The sequence below is a fragment of the Podarcis filfolensis genome (genome assembly GCF_964270895.1).
Source record: "Podarcis filfolensis genome assembly, chromosome: 14".
In the NCBI taxonomy this organism is placed as follows: Eukaryota; Metazoa; Chordata; class Lepidosauria; order Squamata; family Lacertidae; genus Podarcis; species Podarcis filfolensis.
Genome location: NC_139616.1, coordinates 52,075,611 through 52,097,975, shown reverse-complemented (window position 1 = coordinate 52,097,975; position 22,365 = coordinate 52,075,611). Strand labels below are relative to the sequence as shown.

General features: G+C 53.9%; 2 protein-coding genes across 11 annotated transcripts in view; one reads left to right on the top strand and one right to left on the bottom strand.

Annotated features, from left to right (window-relative positions):
• Nucleotides 1-56: 56 nt before the first annotated feature.
• MPG (N-methylpurine DNA glycosylase) lies at nt 57-3,913 on the bottom strand. The gene is given in 4 exon segments (XM_083585879.1): nt 57-575; nt 2,034-2,238; nt 3,615-3,850; nt 3,853-3,913. Coding segments are annotated over 4 exon segments (885 nt in total). The 5' UTR covers nt 3,899-3,913; the 3' UTR covers nt 57-177.
• A 9,452-nt stretch (nt 3,914-13,365) lies between these two features.
• The window catches only part of RHBDF1 (rhomboid 5 homolog 1), a 26,002-nt gene continuing 17,002 nt past the window's right edge, over nt 13,366-22,365 (top strand). For 3 of the 10 annotated variants that reach the window (XM_083585622.1, XM_083585614.1, XM_083585618.1), the window contains exon 1: nt 16,892-17,221. The gene's annotated coding sequence lies outside the window, so the exon portion shown is untranslated. Of the gene's footprint in view, nt 13,708-15,792; nt 16,809-16,859; nt 17,222-17,440; nt 17,802-22,365 lie in introns of those variants that run through there. The other 7 variants (XM_083585613.1, XM_083585612.1, XM_083585619.1 and 4 more) reach the window with 6 other exon arrangements.

The window sequence follows — 22,365 nt, the reverse complement described above, 5'->3', positions numbered from 1 at the left end:
CCTTCCTTCAATATGCTGCAGGCAGGAAGGCTTTCCCGCAGCCACAACCACCAGCCTCAAAGCAAAACAATCTATTTTATTATGGAAAGAAATAAATTCACAAGGCTGAAAGAGTCCCGGCCTTCCCTGTTATTCTCCCCATCCTGGGAAGCCTCCTGACCCCCCAGTTCCTGGGCATCAGCAGCAGGGAGAGGCCTCCGCTGGCGGCTGGCTGCCTCTGGCCCCCTCGGCCGCCTTGTCCGTCACGCTCACGCATGGGTTGCCCCAGACGTAGAAGCGCAGGGGCTGCTGTGCCCACTCGCCACTGATGCCAATGCGGGGAGCGGAGATGACGTCTTCCTCCCTGGGCGCCCCCAGGCCGGGCTCCAGCCACACGGCCGGATGGCAGGCCAAGTCCTGCTGGTCGAAGGTCTTGTCCACAGCCAGGGCCTGGCAGAGCTTGGAAGGCCCGTTGCACAGGTGCCGGTCCTTGAGGGGGCGGGGGGCCCCTTTCCGCGGAGCTAGGCGCAGCTCCCTCATCGCCTCCAGGCCCTGCAGGGGCTCCAAGGAGCGCAGCAGGACGGCCGCCCCCTCCCCTGGCGAGAGAGAGAAGGGAGGGGGCAAAGGTCAGGGCAGGCCAATCCCAGCTCAAGGGATCTTTCGGAAGAAGGTGGCAACAAAACCTCCCGTATTCTAATGCTCTTCTACCAATCTATGGGGAGACCGTTTGCCGTTCCTGTCATCTCACCTTGAAAGGTGAAGAAGGGTCAAAGGGGCAACCAAGAGGATCTGGACGTTGCCTGGACCAGCTCCCTGAGGAGGAAACGCTGGAGCATTTAGGAAACAAGTGAGTACGGAGGGGGATTAGAGAGGGGTACAAAATTAGGCATAGTGGGCAGAAAATGAAGAGAGAGGCGTTTTCCTCCCTCTCCTGCCATGTACTAGTATGAGAGGGAGGAAAATTATTCTTATTGATCTTCTGGAAGTGTCAGAACAGACAAAAGAGGCGACTTCTCACCTCACATAAACCATCAAATTTGATGGCCCCCAACTTGGAGGGCTTTCAAAGGGCATCAAATGCCTCTGAATATGAGATGCCAGGAATCCCAAGTGGGGCCAGTTGCTCCTGCCCTTGGCTCCCGCTTGTGGGCTTCCCTTGGGGGGCCCTGGCTGGCTGCTGCGAGGGCCAGAGGCAGGACTGGGATGTGGCCCCTGGGGCCTGCACAGTCAGCCCCCTGCCCCTCCCGGAAGGGATGCCCTTGCCCAATGCCACAGGCCAGGAGATGGCAGCCACACCCGACCTGGGACACTTGTCTGGGGGAGAGGGGCAGAAATGGAGGCCACACCATATTCCCCTGGTTCAAAGAAGCCAGGATCTGGGGGGGGGGAGCACTTTCAAGCAACAACCATGGCTGGACCCCCCACCTTGAAGAAAGGACTAGGCTGTCTGGGGAGCAGAAAGTTAGCCCAAGTGCTTTGGTCTCAGCCTCGGTCCTGTATACCTGAAGGAGCATCTCCACCTCCATCGTTCTGCCTGGACACTGAGGTCCAGCTCCAAGGACCTTCTGGCGGTTTCCTCCCTGCGAGAAGCGAGGTTACAGGGAACCAGGCAGAGGGCCTTCTCGGTGTTGGCACCTGCCCCGTGGAACGCCATCCCACCAGATGTCAAGGCAGTAAACAACTATTTTACTTTTAAAAGACACCTGAAGGCAGCCCTGTTTAGGGAAGTTTTTAATGTTTAATAGATTATTGTATTTTAATATTCTGTTGAAAGCCACCCAGAGTGGCTGGGGAAACCCAGCCAGATGGGCGGGGTATAAATAAATTATTACTATTATTATATCTGGATGGACACAGAGAATGTTGGCTTTGATGGGCCCTTTGGCCGGATCCATCAATTTGGCTCTCTTCTGATGATCCTCAGAACAAAGCACAGCCCCTCGCCCCCCCCCCCAGGGCCTGTGTGCCTGCTGGATGAGGGCTGGGGGCAGGAGAGGCCCCCCCAACTCCCCCGGAGGGCTCAGAGCTTTTCTGCAGGACGGCCACCTGCTTACCTTGGCTGGAGATGTTCATGCAGAAGTAGATCCCGTAGATCTGGTACACATACAGAGTGCCCGGCGCCATGAACATGGCCGTGTTCCTGGCAGTCTGCCGTCCGCCCCTGGAGTGGGACGCGGTGTCCTCTCCTCCCAGGTAGGCCTCCGTTTCCACAATGCGCCCCCGGAGTGCGCTCCCATCTGGAAGCCTCCGGACCAGGATCTGGGAAGCAGAGCGAAGGCTGAGCCCACAAGTCCCCAGACCAGAGCCGCCTGGGGGGCTGCAGGAGAGAGGGCGTGCCAGCACCTCTTCCACATTTCAGAAAGCCAACTCTTGCAGCCACTGCCACAGTTGGCTCCAAAACACTTGCGGGCAGCGCACAGAGACTCCCATGTGGTTGCAAAGATGAAGGTACAGCTCTGGGGGCAAGCGATGGGTTCAGAAGAGGTGGCAGTGGCTGAGCCCTGGCAGCAGAGGTCCCACCACCAGGGAGGCTCCCACCCTGACCTCTGAGATCTGACAGAGTCCTGGCCACACAGCAAGAAGACACTCTGTAGAGGAAGCCGGAAGCTGTGCAAAAAAAAAAAGCAGGAGGAGTCCAGCCCTGGCATCGCCCCAACAGCTGCAGGGCCTCTGGCACCCTAGATGGGCGGAGGAGCACCTGCCTGGCATGCAGAAGGTCTCGGGTGCCCCCCCCCATTGGAAGCAGCATCACCAGGTGGGAGGAGTGGGCAGGAGCACCGAGGGACAAGGGGGCTGCAGGGCTAAATATTTAATAATAATAATATTTTATTTATATACTGCCCTCCCCAGCTGAAGCCGGGCTCACAGAGGCTAACAACAATAAAAGTAACACAGCATTCCAAAATCAATTCATTCTAAAATCAATTCAAAATCAAATTAATGGCAACCATTGGGCTAGAGTTCTATGGGGATTACAGAAGGAGAGAGGGGGTCAGACTGTGCCTTGGCCAAAGGCCAGGCGGAACAACTCTGCCTTGCAGGCCCTGAGGAAAGATGTCAAGTCCCAAAGGGCCCTGGTCTCTTGTGACAGAGCGTTCCACCAGGTTGGAGCCATCACTGAGAAGACCCTGGCCCTGGTTGAGGCCAGCCTAACCTCCCTGTGGCCCGGGACCTCCAAGATGTTTTTATTTGAAGACTGTAAGGTCCTCTGTGGGACACACCAGGAGAGGTGGTCCCGTAGGTACGAGGGTCCTAGGCCATGAAGGGCTTTAAAGGTCAAAACCAGCACCTTAAGCCTGATCCTGTACTCCACCGGGAGCCAGTGCAGCTGGTATAGCACCGGGTGCATGTGATTGCGCGGCGAGGACCCCGTATTAATCATCATCATCATCATCATCATCATCATTAAATTTATATACTGCCTTTTCTCCACACGGGGAGCCAAGGCGTCTTACAGATGAAACAGAAGCAGCTGAAATCATCGGGGTGGGGGAGACACAATAGTGAAACAATGAAACCTGAGTAGAATTCGGGCATGCGCTTCTCTGCGTGCGTAATTGCGCTTCGGCTCCTGCCTGGCCAGGCCCCGCTCGGAGCCGGAGGGTCTCCGCCCGGCCGCCTCCTCCGTCCCTCACCTGTCCGAGCAGCGCCCTGGCCAGGCGGACGCACGGCTGGTCGAAGAAGGCGGCGCCCAGGCGGGGCGGGGAGGGCGCCTTGGCCAGGGTCCCCTCCGCCGCCGCCGCCTCCTGCTGGCGAGGAAGCCGCTTCCGCGGCCCCGGCATGGCTGCGCCAGAGGGAGGGGATGCTGGCCGTCCCGCCCCCTCGAGGTCTCCGCCCCCTCGAGTCCGTCGGGGCGCCCCCTGCCGGGGGAGCCGGGGGAACCCCGAAGGCTGCGCGGAATCCCGGCCTCTCTCGGCATCCGCGCATCCAGGCACAGAGCTCGGCTTTACTGACCCTGCTTTTGTTTCGTGTCTGTATTTGCTCAACAGTGAACCGTAATTGTATCATCAGATCCTGTTTGAGAAAATGAATCCTTTCCGAAAATTAATAAAAAGTATTAAACATAAACACCCAATAACTGCTCCGTCAAATAAGAAATTTTATCCCTTTGCCCTGATTTGAGCACACAAGTACCCAGTGACTGAAACGCCGCCTTTACTGCCTCAGTTCCTCCTTCGGACGCTTCCTGGATTTCATTCTTCATCTTTAGATCACCTTGAGCAGTTTGATCAAGGCGACAATGGCACAACCCAGGACCATATTATTATTATTATTATTATTATTATTATTATTATTAGTATTATTATTAAGCCATTCAAAGATCTCAGAGCAGTTCACAACACAAAATTACAATATAGGAGAGGCAGTCCCTGAAGTATCGGCATCAGCTAGGGTTGCCATATTTCAAAAAGTTGCTGGGCTTTTTCGGCAAAATTGCATTAACATTTTGGGGATTTCTGGATATGCAGCAGTAGTCTGGATATGTCCAGGAAATTTCGGATGTATGACGACCTCTAGCATCAGCATCATTTCTGGGAAGGGCTCCTCCATTTGGGGTTCCTAGCTTAGAATCATAGAATCCTAGAGTTGGAAGAGACCACAAGGGCCATCGAGTCCAACCCCCTGCCAAGCAGGAAACACCATCAGAGCACTCCTGATATATGGTTGTCAAGCCTCTGCTTAAAGACCTCCAAAGAAGGAGACTCCACCACACTCCTTGGCAGCAAATTCCACTGTCAAACAGCTCTTACTGTCAGGAAGTTCTTCCTAATGTTTAGGTGGAATCTTCTTTCTTGTAGTTTGGATCCATTGCTCCGTGTCCGCTTCTCTGGAGCAGCAGAAAACAACCTTTCTCCCTCCTCTATGTGACATCCTTTTATATATTTGAACATGGCTATCATATCACCCCTTAAGCTCCTCTTCTCCAGGCTAAACATGCCCAGCTCCCTTAGCCGTTCCTCATAAGGCATCGTTTCCAGGCCTTTGACCATTTTGGTTGCCCTCCTCTGGACACGTTCCAGTTTGTCAGTGTCCTTCTTGAACTGTGGCGCCCAGAACTGGACACAGTACTCCAGGTGAGGTCTGACCAGAGCAGAATACAGTGGCACTATTACTTCCCTTGATCTAGATGCTATACTCCTATTGATGCAGCCCAGAATTGCATTGGCTTTTTTAGCTGCCGCGTCACACTGTTGGCTCATGTCAAGTTTGTGGTCAACCAAGACTCCTAGATCCTTTTCACATGTACTGCTCTCAAGCCAGGTGTCACCCATCTTGTATTTGTGCCTCTCATTTTTTTTGCCCAAGTGCAATACTTTACATTTCTCCCTGTTAAAATTCATCTTGTTTGTTTTGGCCCAGTTCTCTAATCTGTCAAGGTCGTTTTGAAGTGTGATCCTGTCCTCTGGGGTGTTAGCCACCCCTCCCAGTTTGGTGTCATCTGCAAATTTGATCAGGATGCCCTTGAGTCCATCATCCAAGTCGTTGATAAAGATGTTGAATAAGACCGGGCCCAAGACAGAACCCTGTGGCACCCCACTAGTCACTCTTCTCCAGGATGAAGAGGAACCTTGCTGGATTCGATGCTGCCTTTGACATTCAGAGCAGCCCCACCTCTGTTACATCCTTCCCTGTCCTCCTTACGGGCTTTGTGTCCAGAGATAAGCCTGTCCACTGGTTCTCTTTGTTCTGCCAGGTTTCTGTTCTGCCCACGATTATCAGTGCTGTTCACTAAAACTAGATTGCCCATCTTGACTCGGAGGCTCCCAGCATTAGTGCATGAACACTTATAGTCAGACATTCCGTCTCTCTCTTCATGTGTCTTTGGCACGGGCTCTGGCCCAGTTTAATAATAATAATTAATAATAATAACAATAATAGCCCACCCATCTGGCTGGGTTTCCCCAGCCACTCTGGGCGGCTCCCAACTGAATATTAAAAACAGCTCCCCTGTTTGAATTTCCACCAGTTTTACCATCCTCATCCCAGGAAGGAAATAATTCATTCTTGGACTACTGCCATGCGCTCTACGTGGAGCTACCTTTGAAGGTGACCCAGAAACTACAATTAATCCACAATGTGGCAGCTAGACTGGTGACTGGGAGCGGCCGCCAAGACCACATAACACCAGTCCTGAAAGACCTACATTGGCTCCCAGTACGTTTCCAAGCACAATTCAAAGTATTGGTGCTGACCTTTAAAGTCCTAAACGGCCTCAAAGGCCCAGTATACCTGAAGGAGCGTCTCCACCCCCATCGTTCAGCCCGGACACTGAGGTCCAGCTCTGAGGGCCTTCTGGCAGTTCCCTCCCTGCGAGAAGCCAAGTTACAGGGAGCCAGGCAGAGGGCCTCCTCGGTGGTGGCGCCCGCCCTGTGGAACGTCCTCCCATCAAATGTCAAAGAGAAAAACAACTACCAGACTTTTAGAAAACATCTGAAGGCAGCCCTGTTTAGGGAAGCTTTTAATGTTTAACAGACCACTGTATTTTAATAATTGGTTGGAAGCAGCGGCATCAATTCTTCTTCTTCTTTGAACCCTCCTCAGCGCCTGTCGGTTTCCCTGGCCCTATCAAGAATGCTTTGCCGAATAAATGCATCCATTTGGTAGAAGCAGTAGTCTGCCCTGAGCCCAGAAGACTGCAGATACAAAGCCCACTGCCCAGCCCCCCCCCAAGCAGAGACCCCTTATTTCCGGAGGAGGACAAAAGCGATGGAGTCCTATGGGCTGCTTCTGTCTCTTGGCCGGCAGGCAAGGCCTTCCAGAGAGGAAGACGAGCTCCTCTGCAAGGCGGGGGGTCCGGGAGGCTGGGCAAGTGCCCCTTCTCCATAGGGCAAGCCCTTCCATGGGGCAGGGGCTGCTGGGGTTTGCTGAAGCAGGGCCTGGGGGCTGAGGGGCTCCGCTGAGTCTCGGCATGCAGCCCAGCCGGCCAAGCCCACCGCCATGGCGGATACTGTTGCCTGACAAATGCCCAAAGATAAAAATGTCCCCCAACCAGCTGCGGATGCAGAGTCTCCCACTGCAGTTAATAGCTCGGGATGCCAGCCAGCCAGCCCCTCCCTCCTCCCGGGCAGCCAGAGAATGCGGGCAGAGCAGGGGGATGGACTCTGACTTTGCAGCCTGCCTTGGGTGACTGGCAGGCAGCTGGCTGGCACTCCCTCTCCCTGCAGAAGCTGGCACTGCCCAGAGGAATTCCTGAGAACTGGAATTTTGGTGTAACCACTGTTTCACCCTTGTTTTTCTATCTTCTCGGAGCTAGGGAGGGAAAGGCTGTTCTCTGCCAGAGGACTATGATTCTACTTCTATGATTCTATGATTCTCTGGAGACCCCGGAGGGCTGCTGCCAGTCAGAGTAGGCCACACTGGAGGGGTTGAGGGGCACAACCCACAGCCCCTTGTTCCTCCTCCTCCTGTTGCTCCATTTCTGTGCTCCATCAGTGCTTTTGTGCTCAACGGACACACTAGACCTCTCCTGGTATGCCCTGCAGAGGACCTAAAGGTCCATGAATAACCATAGTTTAGAGGTCCTGGGCCCTAACGAAGTCAGACTATCCTCCGCCAGGGCCAGGGCCTTCTCAGTGATGGCTCCGACCCGGTGGAATGCTCTGTCCCAGGAGACCAGGGCCCTGCAGGATTTAACCTCTTTCCGCAGGGCCTGTAAGACAGAGCTATTCCGCCTGGCCTTTAATTTGAATTCAGCCTGATCTTTTATTTCCCTTTTCTTCCCTCCCACTCCCCTTTTATGAAGATTACCCGCTCTGGCATCCCACAGCTAATTCTCCCCTGGCCTCCTCGCTGGCCCAAGTAGGACCAATTCAGCCAGCTAGCCCTGGGGATTATCTAATGCGTATCCCCCTAAATTGATTTTTGAATTTTATTGTTATTCATGTTTTTATACTGTATTTTATGCTGCTTTTATATTTAAGTGTTTTAAATTTGTTGTTAGCTGCCCTGAGCCCGGTTTTTGAACCGGGGAGGGTGGGAGTATTAAAAAAAATATATTATTATTATTAGCCCAAAAAAGTAGGGGAGCCCCAGCTGGATTTGGGGATCCTAGGACGTAGGAGGGGTGGGCACAAGACTTGAGGGCTTGCAGTACATCCGTAAGAAATGAAAGCTCAAATAACATGACATTCTGCCCCCTCCCTCCCCTGTTGCCCACCCCCCTCAATTTCACCACTGAAATGGATAAAGCCCAGGGGTGAATTTTTGTGTTCTGGAAGGCCTGTGATTCTTGCTCCTTGCAATGCATGCTTGGGCTCCAGATCCTTCAGGCTCCTGTGGGTGGATCTTGGGACTCAAAATCATATCTCAAGCCAGTGCTGCCATTGGGCTGGGTCAGGGAGAGCTATTTGCAGAGAGATGGAAATCTCACGCTTAGTCTCATCCTCTGGAAAGCCCCAGAAATGAGCAGGCAGGGAAAGAGGGAAAGAGGAAGGGCTCCGGCTGCTACAGCTGTGAGCCGTTTCGGGGGTGGCAGAAGAGGAGGCCAACATTCCTCTGCGCTGCCCCACCCTCCTCCCCGGAGCCTCGGCTGGACCGAAAGAGAGACTGAGGCACAGCAGAGGATGAAGGAAGCGCAACAGCACATTTCAAATTCAAAATGCTGGCTGATCTCCAGGGGCTTCAATTTCCCAGCAAGCAGCCTCCAGTCCCATCTGAAGGTTTGCAGAGGGGAAGCGAAGCACTGGGACATCCACCCCACCTGCCCGGAGATGGCTGAAGGGGCTGTCCTCTTCTTAGCTTGGCTCCTCTGTGGGTGGATGAATGAGGGGGCGACGTTGCTTGTAGACATGGGGAAATCTGCTGGGAAGTTGCACAAACCCAGCAAATGCACAGCTGCTCCCCATTTTAAAATAGCCCCTCATGAATTAGTGTCTGGAGGCGGTTGGAGGATGGATGGTGGCTAACAGATTGAGGTTGAATCCTGACAAGACAGAAGTACTGTTTCTGGGGGACAGGAGGCAGGCAGGTGTGGAGGACTCCCTGGTCCCGAATGGGGTAACTGTGCCCCTGAAGGACCAGGTGTGCAGCCTGGGAGTCATTTTGGACTCACAGCTGTCCATGGAGGCACAGGTCAAATCTGTGTCCAGGGCAGCTGTGTACCAGCTCCATCTGGTACGCAGGCTGAGACCCTACCTGCCTGCAGACTGTCTCGCCAGAGTGGTGCATGCTCTGGTTATCTCCCGCTTGGACTACTGCAATGCACTCTACGTGGGGCTACCTTTGAAGGTGACTCGGAAACTACAACTAATCCAGAATGCGGCAGCTAGATTGGGGACTGGGAGCGGCCGCCGAGACCATAAAACACTGGTCCTGAGAGACCTGCATTGGCTCCCAGTACATTTCCGAGCACAATTCAAAGTGTTGGTGCTGACCTTGAAAGCCCTAAGCAGCCTCAAAGGCCCAGTAGACCTGAAGGAACATCTCCACCCCCATTGTTCAGCCCGGACACTGAAATCCAGCTCCGAGGGCCTTCTGGCAGTTCCCTCCCTGCGAGAAGCGAGGTTGCAGGGAACCAGGCAGAGGGCCTTCTCGTTGGTGGCACCCGCCCTATGGAACGCCCTCTTGTCAGAGGTCAAGGAAATAAACAACTGTCTGACTTAGAAGACATCTGAAGGCAGCCCTATTTAGGGAAGCTTTTAATGCCTGAAGTTTTATTCTGTTTTTAGTCCTCTGTTGGGAGCTGCCCAGAGTGGCTGGGAAAACCCAGCCAGATGAGCGGGGTGTAAATAATAAATAAGGAATTATGATGATGATGATGAACATGAGTCTGCCCCAAAGTGAAGTGCCTTACTCACCAGGCGGCCCTCCTCTTGCCATCTGCCCTGGTCGACCCAGGAAGGAGGGGGCAAAGTCTGCCTCGAACCACCTGGGTCATTCCCCCAAAGACAGAGGTGGGAGCTGCTCCACTGAATGCTCCAGGGGGCTTTTGTTGACCCCCGACTGTTGCAAAGGGCCTGCAAGGAGGAGCGGCCCTGATCCGGATGCTCAGAGACCAGGTGCCTTTGCTGGGAGACCCCTGAGCCACTATCCGGCTGCCGCGCCCTTATCACCCAGGTGGGCTACAACTCAAAACGGGGAAAGCAAATTGCAGCCACACGTTGGGCCCTGAGAACACACCTCTCAGGTGCCAAAGGCCAAGGTAAGGAGGTGGGTCTTCAGCCTGCGTTGGGGGCCAGATTCACCTCTGTGGGGAGGGAATGCCGCATTTAGGGGGCTGACCCAGAGAAGGCCACCTGAGAGGGTCTGTAGCATGGGTAGGCAAACTAAGGCCCAGGGGCTGGATCCGGCCCAATCGCCTTCTTCTTCTTCTTCTTCTTCTTCTTCTTCTTCTTCTTCTTCTTCTTCTTCTTCTTCTTCTTTTTAATACTTTATTTACAACAAAGTCCACAACAACTCATGCATACAAACAAACCCACCCATACAAACAAAATTAAATTGACAATTTAATTATCAAAATTAAACTCCTATCCCCTTACACAAAGAAAACATAACATGAAAATAAAAGACTTCCTTTATCCTGTAAATGGCCTCCATATTTACTTCTTGTGTACTGTTTCTTTTATATGCAATTACAGTGGTACCTCGGGTTAAGTACTTAATTCATTCCGGAGGTCCGTACTTAACCTGAAACTGTTCTTAACCTGAAGCACCACTTTAGCTAATGGGGCCTCCTGCTGCTGCCGCGCCGCCGGAGGACAATTTCTGTTCTCATCCTGAAGCAAAGTTCTTAACCTGAAGCACTATTTCTGGTTTAGCAGAGTCTGTAACCTGAAGCGTATGTAACCTGAGGTACCACTGTATTACAATTTTTTTCTAATTATGACTTTAAAAACTGCAAAGTTTTTAAAATCATAATCCAGCCCAATCGCCTTCTCAATCCGGCCCACGGACAGTCGGGGAATCAGTGTGTTTTTATATGAGTAGAATGTGTCCTTTTATTTAAAATGTATCTCTAGGTTATTTGTGGGGCATAGGAATTCATTCATTATTCCCCCCCCCCAAATATAGTCCGGCCCCCCACAAGGTCTGAGGGACAGTAGACCAGCCCCCTGCTGAAAAAGTTTGCTGACCCCCGGTAGGGACCCAAGCAGTCTAAGTTGCTTAGGGCTTTAAACACTCATGTGGGCACTTCAGATTGTCTTGACGGTGGGATCTGACCCCGATTGCTGTGGGGAATTCTGTGACCTAGCTTTGGTTTCCCTCCTTGTTCCGTCATCCATGATGATCCACTTGGACCTACTTCTTACCTGGCACCCGATACCCTCTGCCCGCCTCCAACTGCACTTCTGGCCTCTTGACCCCAGGAGATTCCCGGGGAGCAAGGGAATTGCCTGCCCTTGCTCTGGCATGGCACTGCAGCCCAGAAGCTGCTCGTGTGCCGGGTGGCACCTTTGCCCAGGACAGAACCGCTGCCCTGATCCCGATGCCCCTTGCTGGGCGGCAAGGCAGCCTGGCTCTCCTGTGAAACGGGTGCAGCGGCAGCCCTGGTGCCTTAGGAAGGAGGGAGGGAGGGAAGGAGGGCGGGCAGGCCTCACCCTGCGGCCTCGCTGGGAAAGTCCTTTGCTGAAAGGACAGCTGATGCCACTCTCAATGAGGACATTCTTGCGCTTCCCGCGGGGCCTCTCCCAGGGCCAGCCTTGGTCACAAACGGACATTCACGCTCCTTTCCTTCCTCGCCATTCATGGTCAGAGGAGACCAACCTCGGGCAAAGGCCCACCCTCTCCGGCCCCCTCCCTGATGGCTTTGGCAGCAGCCGCTCCCAGCTTCCTGTGGACAAAGCGGCCCAAGAGCCCTGGCCTGTCCCTGGGGAGAGGTGGGGGGGTCAGGGTGCTGCCGCCCTCTTGGCCTGCTCAGGAACAGGGAGAGCAAGCTGTGTGGGAGGGAGGAGGCTGCGGGGACCACCGTGGCTGGAGAAGGGGGGCAGCCCAGGGAGGCTGACATGGAGGGAGAAAACAGCCGGGGGCGGGGGGACGACTACTAATCATCAATAGGAACTTGTCTAATCCTCTTTGAAAGCCATCCAGGTTTGTGGTTATCAGGAGCAAGTTCCATATTTTGACTATGCTAGGGTTGCCAGACTTCTGGAATTTCCTGGAAACAGCCAGGAAATGCTTGTCGGAAGTGGCTTCAATGTCCAGAAAACTCTGGACGTCTGGCAACCCACGTCGGAACTGTGGATTTTGGCGAATTTCCTTAAAAATACCCTCAAAAACTTCACCTTTTTTTCTGGGATTTTGCAAAGAGAAGCTCAACAACTTTGGGCAAAGAAACAGCTTTTTGTGTTTGGGTTTCAACTTTTTGAAATATGGCGAACTGGAGTCTGCGTGGTGTGAAGCATCCGCTTCCTTTTCTCCGCCCTGAACCTTCCAGCGCTCAGCGTCCCTGATGCCCCAAGTTCTAGCCATGAGCAAGAGATAAGACCTTTTCCCCATCCGCCCATCCCAGGCCAGGCCGAGTTTCACACAGCTCCTCCGCCACATTTCCTCTTCCTCACCTTTCTCTCTGCTAAAAATCCCCCCCGTGCTGCAACCTTTCTTTGTTCCTCCTTCCCTGGACCCCTTTGGCCGCCCTTTTCTGACCCCTTTCAGCTCTGCAATAATATATCCTGTCGGAGGTGAGGCAGCCAGAGCAGAACATGGCCGGGGGGGGGGGGGGGAATGAATGCCTTTTCCATTCCGTTCCTCATGATCTGCTGCAGACGAGGTTGATGGTTTCCCCAGGCTCTCTGCCGGGACCCCGAGGTCTCACTCCCGGTCCGTCTCCTCCAGCTCCTCCATGAGCGTGGACGTGAAATTAAGTTTTCCAGCTCCAACATGCATCACTTTAGAGTTGCCCACATGAGCTGCAATACCTCACGGACTGCCTCTTTCCATAGGAACCTACCCGGACCCTGAGATCATCTGTTTTCCCTCCCTGTTTGCCACCACCTCGAGAAGTCCAGAGGGTGGCAACACGAGAACGGGGCCTTCTCTGCAGTGGCTCCCCATCTGTGGAATGCTCTCTTCTGGGAAGTTCGCCTGGCGCCTTCACTATACACCTTTAGGTGCCAGGCAAAAATGTTCCTTTTTAACCAGGCCTTTGGCTGATCTGATTTACATTCTATGCCCTTAAAAATATATATTTGTGGGTGGGAGCTATTGGGTTGTTGTTTTAATTTTTATTAGGTATTTTGTGGTTTTATATATTGATTTTATTCTGTGAACTGCCCTGAGACCCCCAGGTATAGGGCGGTATATAGATTCTAATTATTATTATTATTATTATTATTATTATCATTATTATTATTATTATTATTATTTTGCTGCCCATTCACCCAGTTTGAAGAGGACCTTTTGGAGCTCTTTGCAATCTCTTTTTGTTTTAACAACCCTGAACGATTTAGCATCGTCTGCAATCTTGGCCCCCTCCCTGCTCATGTCTAACTCTAGGTCATTTGTGAACAAGTTAAAAGCAGAGGCTTTAATACTGATCCCTGGGAGACTCCTCTTCCGATTTTCCTCCACTGGGAGGACATCCACTTCTTCCTCCTTTCTGTTTCCTGTTTCTTCACCGGATCTCTCCTCTTACTCCATGACGGCAAAGCTTAGTCAGGAATCTTTGGTGACATACATTGCGGAAAGCTTTTTGAAAGTGCCCCACGCCAGCCAGATCACATGGACGTGATTGTTGAAGCTCTCAAATAACTCTGATGGGGGGCAGCCAGTGGGTCTGAATTGGCCTCCAAGGCGACTTCCGGGTTGGTGCCACTGTTTAATGGCGGATTCCCTCCGAGCTCCGGAGGGAATCGGCTCCGTAGCGTCTGGGTCTGGCCGCTGCGGCGAAGCGGGGACCCTTAAAATCACAGGCGCGGATGCCTGTGAACACAGAGACTCGGCGGGCACCATTTGCGCCCCCCCAATCCGCGACGGAGCCTTTTTAAAGGCTTCGGAACGGAGGCAGGGTAAGGCGTGGTGCTGAGAGTACTCCCTCGTCTACGGAGTGAAGCCGCAAGCCATTGACAGAGAGCGCCAACTTCTTCTAAGAGTGATTGGATCCTAAAACATCAACCCGTGAGTAATACGGAGATTGGAACTTTAAAAAATTTCTTATCTTGGATTTCGAACGAGCGGGAAGGGGCTAAAAAGGAAGTCCACCCCCCCCTCTTTGTAAACAATTTAAAGCAAAGGACTGGGCAGCTAAGGTCGAGAGAACCTGTTTCTTGCTTTTTTTTAACTAAAGATCCTGACCTCACGGTTTGGACATTATAAGAGGATATTCTGGAGGATAAAAAGAATTTTGGGAGCTGAAACTACACCCCCCCCTAGACCCGGGAACGTCCGATGAGAAAGCCTGTTGCATGGAAGATTTTGACAGCTGCCAAGTGAGCTGCTAGTCAGCTAGTTGTCAGCTGGAAAAAGAGAACATTGTTTCTGCTGTTTTTGCTGGTTTATCCGGGATAACTTGTTGAAAATAAGGTTGATACAAAATAACTGGACTTTTGGTTTTTGAGCTGAAAGGAAGATCAAGGAATTAAATCCCCCTAGAGGGGTAACAAGGATACTACATTACAAAAATGGCTGGAGTGTCTAAATTCCAAGCAGAATTGGACAGAGCACTGGTTCTCTTGGGAAACTTACAAGATGAGTACGATGCTTTGTCTACAGAGGTAGCGCTATTACACTGGACAGTAAACAACAGCTTGGAGTCTGATAAGGATTTGAAACAGGAAGCCTATTCAACTGAACAAATAAATGAAACCGAAAGCGTAGACACGATGGAGCAATATGTTCTTTTTGAAGAAAACGAAGGAGGAGATGGAGGTTTGCAGGAGCCAAAGGAGAGCTACAATATGAGGCCTGACATGATGATAAAAAAGGACAATAAAAACTGGATGCGGAAAGCCTGGTTTGATTGGGAATTTGGAAAATGGAGAGATCTTCTTTTGAGGAGATCTGAAGACCTGAGGATTATAAATTTGTTGAAGGTGGAAGCTGGAGCTGTGGGGACATTTGGATTTGAAAGAAATTTGAAACAAGAGTTGGAATACCCCATAGGCTTTGCTTTTGCTTTTAAGTATGGAGGACTGGCTAGAAGCAACACCGATTCTGTTGGGCCGGAGCCCCTCCGAGACCTGGGGCTTAACATCAAGGTCTATCAAAGAGACCGGCAGAAAGGAACTGAGAGAGACATAAGGGCCTCGGACCTGAGATCTCCAGGCTAAATAAATAATATAAAGACTGAGGGATATTGGTTGGGGACTGGAACCGGGAGAAGGGTGGGTGGAGGTTGGGAATCCAAAGGGTACATAAGGATAATTTGCATTGCTTTGTTTGTTTTATATTTTGTTAGTGGTAAGGAAATTGGGTAAACCGTGGAAGGGAAATTTTGGTCGACCTTAGGAAAAAGGTTCAAGAATAAATTAATGAGGTATAAGTATTGATGTGTAATTTTAATAAGGTGAAATTGGTTTTTTTTTTCTTTTTTTTTTTAAACTAAGTGAGAATAAGGCTGTTAAAAATAAATGGAGGAAATGGAAAAAAGAAGTAAAGTAAAATAACAGTATGTTAGAATAAATGTTTAAGTTAAGGTGAAGAAATAAGTTAAGGACTTGCTGAATTGACAATTTAAATTGGAATACAAGAAGGGGAGGTGTGAGGAGGTCTGAGAAACAAGGTTGAGGAAAATAAGTATCAGAAATTGTATGTGTTTTTTCTATTTTTTTTGTTTAGTTTCGAATATTTTGTTTTTTTTGCTTTTGTTTGTTGTGTGTTTTTTGAAAATACCAATAAATATTTAATAAAAAAAAAAAAAAAAATGAATTGGCCTCCAAGGCGGTTCCTCCCAAGCCATGCTCACCAGCCCCACGGTTTCATTACAGTGCGATCCCATGATGCCACGGCTGTCAGGTGGGCATCCCAGCCACCTGTGAACTTGCCCACAGCTCTGGTGGAGATGGGGCTCTTGGCCTGCTGGGCCCCACACGTCCCGGTCCCCCCCATCAGTGAGGCAGGATTATTTTGTCAATAAGGCCTAGAATGTTGTCTCTGGCCCCCAGTTGCCTCCGTTCCTCAGACTCCATTCCTGCAGAACTTATTTTGGGCCCAGGGGTCCGTCTTCCATCTTCTGCTGCAAATGCAGATGTGAAGAATTAATCCGGTTTTTCCGCAACCTCCTTCTCTTTTTGCAAACCTTTGACCCCTTTGCCATCTGGACTGCCCCTGGACACTCTCCTGCTACTCATGCAGTTAAGATTTTTTCGTTTTTCGTGGGTCTTTGTTTTCGGCATCCTTCTCTCCCCCCCCCCCATTTTTTGCACCCCTCAATGTGCTTGCATTTCTTTCCCCAAAGTGTACGTGCCCTTTTTTCATTTTCCACACTTGCATTGTTTGAAGGAAGGCTTCTTGGCCTCTCCCGGCGTCTTTGACTCCGCTGGTTAACCACGCTGGCATCCTCGGGGCCATCCCGGTTCCTCTCTGGACGCGCCTCTGCATTTTATCTGCGCTTCTCACGGGGTGGTTTTGAGCGCCTCCCGAGCACTGCGGAGAGACTGGATCCCCTCGACTCTGCCTTTCGGATCCCTTTCTGAACCCAAACCCTCGTGGGGGTTCAGCTTCCTCTTCTGAAGTCCGACGTGACTGCGCTGGGGTCTCTTCCCACCTTCACGTGTATGGAAGGTGAGAGCCTGAGGCTCCCTGTTCCCACGGCTTCAGCGACAGTCCGGGGTTCCCGTTCCGACCCAACCCTGCCCGTTCGACGGCCAACCGTCCCGGGCCCCGTCGGTTAGGGCCGATCATGGTCCGGTTCCCTCCGGGGGGCGACTGGAGCGCAGCGGCTCCCGGGCGGCCAGGTGAGCGCACGGCCAGCCTCCCCGGGTCCCTCGAGGCGCAGGCGCCGCTTCCGCCGCGGGGATTCCCGTCCCGCCCCGGCGCCGGAGCAGCCCGTCGGGGGGCCGCCGCCCCGGCGCGTCCTGGCGGCTCCGGCTCCGCGTCCCTGCCGGCCTGCGTGCCTTCCAAGGCGCGGAGGCTCCCCGGTCGGCGGAGGCGGCCTCCTGGCTCGGCGCGCCCGTCCCGGCGAGGGCTCCGTCCTCCGCCTCCGCGGCGCTGGCCGGCCAGGGCGCATTCCTGGGGCCTGAGTCACGCCCGGCCCGCCTCCCTCGCCCGGCGGGCGGGCCGCCCTTCGCGCTCCAGGCCGGGCCGCGCCGACGCCGGCCCCCTCGCTGCATGGCCGCCCGGCCAGCGCCACTCGCTCCCCGGAGCCACGGTGAGCGGCCGCCGCGGGGATCGGGAGGGCGGCGGGCTCTCCGCGGGATCGCCCTGCGCGGGCGGGCGGGCGGGCGGGGGGCGGGCGGCTCCGGCTTGGCCCGGGGGTCTCTCGGCCCGGAGCCCCCGAAGGAGGCGGCGTCGAGAGGGAGGCCTCCCGGGGGATCCCCGAGGCGGCGGGAAGCGGCCCAAGCCGGCTGGCGCGCCCCCCGAGGCCGATGCCCCCCCCGGACGCCGAGCCGGCTGCCCGCGGGCCAGGGTCTCCTTTAGCAAGGGGGGGGGCAAGCCAGCGGGTCAGGAACACCCCTCTCCGTCTAGCCAGGGGGACCTTGGATATCCCGTTTGTCTGGGCACGTCCTGAACCCCCGAGCTGAAAGGGGGGGCCGGGCGGGGTCTTCCCTCCCCAGCCTGCAGCTTCTGCATCCGCCGGGAGAGTTGGGAGACTTTTCCTGTAATGCGCCCCCCCCCCTCCATGGCTGGTCTGCATCCTGAGCGTTTTTGCGCGGAGTTTCTCTCCTTCGCCCGCGTGTTGGGCTTGCATCTGTGCAGCGCCGGCGTGACTCTCGCCTGTTCCCTCCGGAGTGAGTCCCTCTGGGTTTGGCTGGGCTTTTTGCTCCCCAGTTTTGGGGTGGGTGGGGTGGGGGCTCTTACTGAACCCTTTTCGCCCCTGCTGCGGCTTCCAAGCCCGGTCCCACCTCCTTGCGCGCTCGCTCCTAACATTTCCCCCTCGGGTGTCTGCGGGGATGTGATTTCCCCCAGTGAAGGTCTGCGCTTTGGCAGGTTGGCCTTAAAAGTATGATTTTGTCCTCAGCAGGATTTGCAGCCCTTCCTGCTTGGGGGGGGGAGGTCCCCTTCAGATTCCTGTCCTCCAGGGCCTCATCCATGCCACCCGTCTTCCTGGATTCCGGGCCTGGAGGATCCCTTGGGGAATTCCTCCCCCCAGCCTGACCCTGAGCCCTTCCTCAGCCTTTCGGAGGTGTGGTTTTTCCAGACTGTCATGGGACCTGGCATCAAATGCCGCATGCAAATCATGAGCTGCCCTATCCAAAACCTCAGAAGAAGCTCTTTCCTCCCCTGAACTCTGGGGCAGGTGCAGCTGGGTGGGCATTTCGGGGCAGCTTGGTCCTTGGCGTCAAGAGCGTTCCTCCCTCGCCCCCCTTCCACGCTTCCCTGCTTCCTTCTCCTCTGGGCCTCTGGCAAACGCAGGCCGTCTTCCCACAGGCGCTAGGGGTGCAGGGCACCCAGGCAGTGGGCTCTCAGGGGCGCCAGGCCGAGAGTCTGGGGCTGGAGAGTTGAGTCTGGGGAAGAGCTTGCCCGTTGATCACAGCACTGTGGCGGGCTCTTCTGCTGCGAGTGCCACGGGGGCGACCAAGCCAGCAAAAAGCTGAGGTGGCCAGCCGACTCTGCCTTCCTGCGCACCTGGGACTGGGCAACTGGCGGGGGCACCGGGCAGATCTTTGCACCCCGGCGCCGCATATGCTTAAGACAGCCCTGGGCGAAGGAAAGAGTCCCCTGGTGCCTCTCCTCCCATGTTCCGGGTCTCGAGGTGCGGAAGGGACTCCCTTGCCAGGGACTCTGAGCGGCCTGGACTGGCACCATGTGGCAAAACCTGCTCTGGAGCAACCTGGCTGCCAGTTTGCGGCAGGTTGCGTCCTCAGCAGGGCCAAAGCAAGGCAAGCGAGTCAGGCCTCTTCTGCGCAGCTCTGGACAAGTGCAGGATTTGGGCCAGGAAAGCCCAGCAGGTGGGGCAGAATTCTGCAAGGGATGACCAGTGTAAAGAGAATAGAAAGAGGCTTTTTTGCAGGATGGGAAGATGGAATTCTAAAGACGTGGCAGTTCTTTTAAAAATATAATCTTTTTTATTAATTTTGAAAAATATAAACGTACAACATAAAAGAGTACAAAATCCAAATATTGAGATTACTCTGAATCTCTTGACTCCCCCCCCCCATCCCTTCCATGGGTCCTTTTAATTCTATTTTCAACTGCATATCAGTACTTCTTCCAATTTTTCATCTTCCTAAGTTATCTATATGTTCTGCTACTTTACAAGTGTATTTAAAATCCTGTTAATGTTCTGACCTGTATTTTGTATATACATTGTAACCATTTCCCATTATTTTTTAAATTCCTTGTTTTCTGGATTCCTGAGCTTCCCAGTTAATTTTGCTATTTTGGCATAGTGCATCAACTTGATTTGCCATTCAAGATGTGGCAGTTCTCTCCCTGTCCCTGTTCAGACACAGTCTGCATCTGCATGCCAGCGGAAGGGGCCACTGCGCTCATGCCCCTCCTTCCCAGGGGGCACCCGGTTGGGCACCGTGGGAAGCAGGATACTGGGTGAGGTGGACACCCCCCCCGCTCCCAGACAGAAATCAGGCTCCCCTTCTGCCTTGCTCTTCCTTCCAGACCCAGCTTTTGCCTCCTTTCCTATGGGCCGCAAAAGAAAACTGGCCGCGGCGGTTCAGAATCTGGAATTGCATGGCAGTTTCAGGTTCTGTTGATGCACCTTTTGACGGTTTCTGCCCCCAGTGGAGCCTGGCCCCCAAGTGGATCTCTTCCAGGCCGGGGCCCTTGGGTGCTCGAGAGGCGGGAGAGAGTCTGGGCACTTGGGAGTGAGGAAGGGGCCAGGACGCTTTTGCTCACATCTGCCACTCCCCCCCTCTGGAATGGCTTCCGTAGGGCTGCCCCAGGTGGGCTGCGTGTGTGAGCAGAGCTGGGTGGGGGTCCTCTTCGCTTCGCCCTTTGTGGCTGCTGCAGATCCAGTGGGGGATGCCTCCCTCCCGAGTCGGATGGCGTGGCCAGCAGGAAGCCTGCGCCTTCCTTCCTTCCTGTTGTTGTCCTTGTATTTGTGGTCTTCCTCTGGCAGGAAAGAGTCCAGATTCTCCAGCAGGGATGCAAAATGTCCCAGGCCAGCAGTCGGAGGCTGAAACACAGCGGGTATTTTTCTTGGGTGGGTTGCGCTGTGCTGAGGTTGCTGCGTGGAGTGAGTCCTGCCCTATCTCCTGGCGTGGTGGGTGAGCTGTGGCCTGGTGGCCTGGTACCCCCCCCCCTGCTGCGACCTGGGCTGTGTGGCGGGGTGGGGAGGACGACATTTCACTGTCCCCCCCAGCTGTGACCTCAGCTGACTCTGCCGCAGTTCCCTTTCTGCAGGGGTGCTGGCATGGGGGGGCCTCTGTGGGCCTGGGGCCAGCTGGGGTCACCTGCTTTCCAAGGGGTCTTACAGCGCCTTCTGAGGGGAGGCAGTGGGATGGGGGCCAGGATGAGGCCTGGCTTGACCCCCCCCCCCACGGCACCTGCTGGAAATGTTGCTTTGTTTGTGTATTCTTGGTGGTGGAGGAAAGTTTGGGGACTGGGGGGCGTGGTGGTCTCAGCTGTGCTTTGCCTTCCCTCTGCATCTGCACCAGAGGCCCTGCTGGGCTTGGGGGGGGGCAGGCTGGTTGTGCCATCTCCCTGCGTGGGAGGCGGGGGCAGCTGCCTCCCTCTTCCCTGCTCTTGAGAATGGCGCCTTTGTGAGCAGAGAGATGCCCACTGGAAAATGTGCATCGCCCTTTGTGTCAGGGCTTTGTGGTCATGGCGGAGCTGCCGCCTAGGGAGGAGGGGAGAGGGGGCAGGCGGTGAAGGGTGCTTGGCTGCCCCTTGCAGGCTCAGGTGTGCACAGGTGGGTCCCTGGCCACCTGCATCTCTGTGTGTTGATCAACTGGAGGGGGGAGGACAGGTAGAATGTGCAGCCTCTCAGGCCAGGAAGGGGGAAAGATTTGGGGTCTGGTGAATGCCAGGTGCGGTTCTTGTGACGCTCTGGCCATCCTGGGGTGTCCCCAGAGAAGAACTCAGAAAGGCCTGTGGGAAAGATCGGAGCCCTAAACTGGCTTTTCTGGTTCCTGGAGGGAGGCGAGAGCTGAGCTGCCAGTTCTTAGGAATGTCCTCCTCTCTCTCTCTCTCTCTCTCTCTCTCTCTCTCTCTCTCTCTGGCTCTTCCCGCCCAGCAGGGCTTGTGGGCATCTGCTCTGAGAGGAAGACGGACGGAGGGGACTTCCCTTAAAGGTCATGGAATCATAGAGGTGGAGGGGACCCAAAGGCCATCCAGTCCAACCCCTGGCAATTCAGGACTCGCAGCTAAAGCATCCCTGGCAGATGCCCCCCCGACCTCTCCCTAAAAGCCCCTTCCCCTGCCTGACTGCTCTCACCACCAGAAAGGCCTTCCTAATGTTTTGTGGGAAATCTCATTTCTTGGTTCCTTATATTTTATTGAGAGTATTACAGTGAGTTAAATTGGCGGCGGAGGGGGGGGAATAAATAGAAGCAGAGGAAAACAGCAATAACAAAATAGCAATGGAATATAATTAAGGCTACAGAGCTATATATGCAAATGGATCTACTTATTCTTTCCCTTGAAGATACATTGATTCGTTTGTTACTGTGGTTTCGATCAATACTTTCCAAAGATCTTTACATTTGTGCATGCATGATCTTCGTCTGAAAGCGATCCGCTCATGGGTTGCAGGAGTTGTCCTAGGAGGTTACCTATATTTTTGTCCTTCCAACTGTTATGGAAATTACGGGGGGGGGGGGCACGTCTTTAAAGTTGTTAAATGTTACAAAGATTATGCCTGAATGTACCCTTTCAACTTGACAGCTCAGGGAAGTTACCTAGCTTTAAAAATAATATAAAATCCTGTAAGACAACGTATCAGCCTTAATCCTTTTGCAGATGTTAAGGGGGGGACCAGAGCCTGCAGCCACCATCCGTTTCCGGTGGGGAGGGGGCAGAGGAAAGACAGGAAGCTTTTCCCTGCAGAGTTACACCCCTTGGCTGCCATTCCTGTGTTGCAGGGCTTGGGCTGCATGGCCCTCGGGACCCTTTGAACTCCTGGGCGTTTTGCTGGTGGGGGGCTGCGTGGGGGCCTGGGCGATGTCAGAAGAGGAAGCTTGCAGGCCCGGTTGTCTGTTGGGGGCAGCAGGAAGAGGCGGAGGGAAGGATGTGCAGCCCCCGCCTGGCTTTCCTGTGGGACCAAGGAAGCGGCCTGGAGGGGGAACTTGGCCGCTGGCCTTGTTACGGAGGCGGCAGTGTGGGAATGCCAGTCCCAAGGGCAGCCTCCCTCTGGGGTCTCCTACCTGTCTCCTGCCATGGACTTGGCGGGGGGAG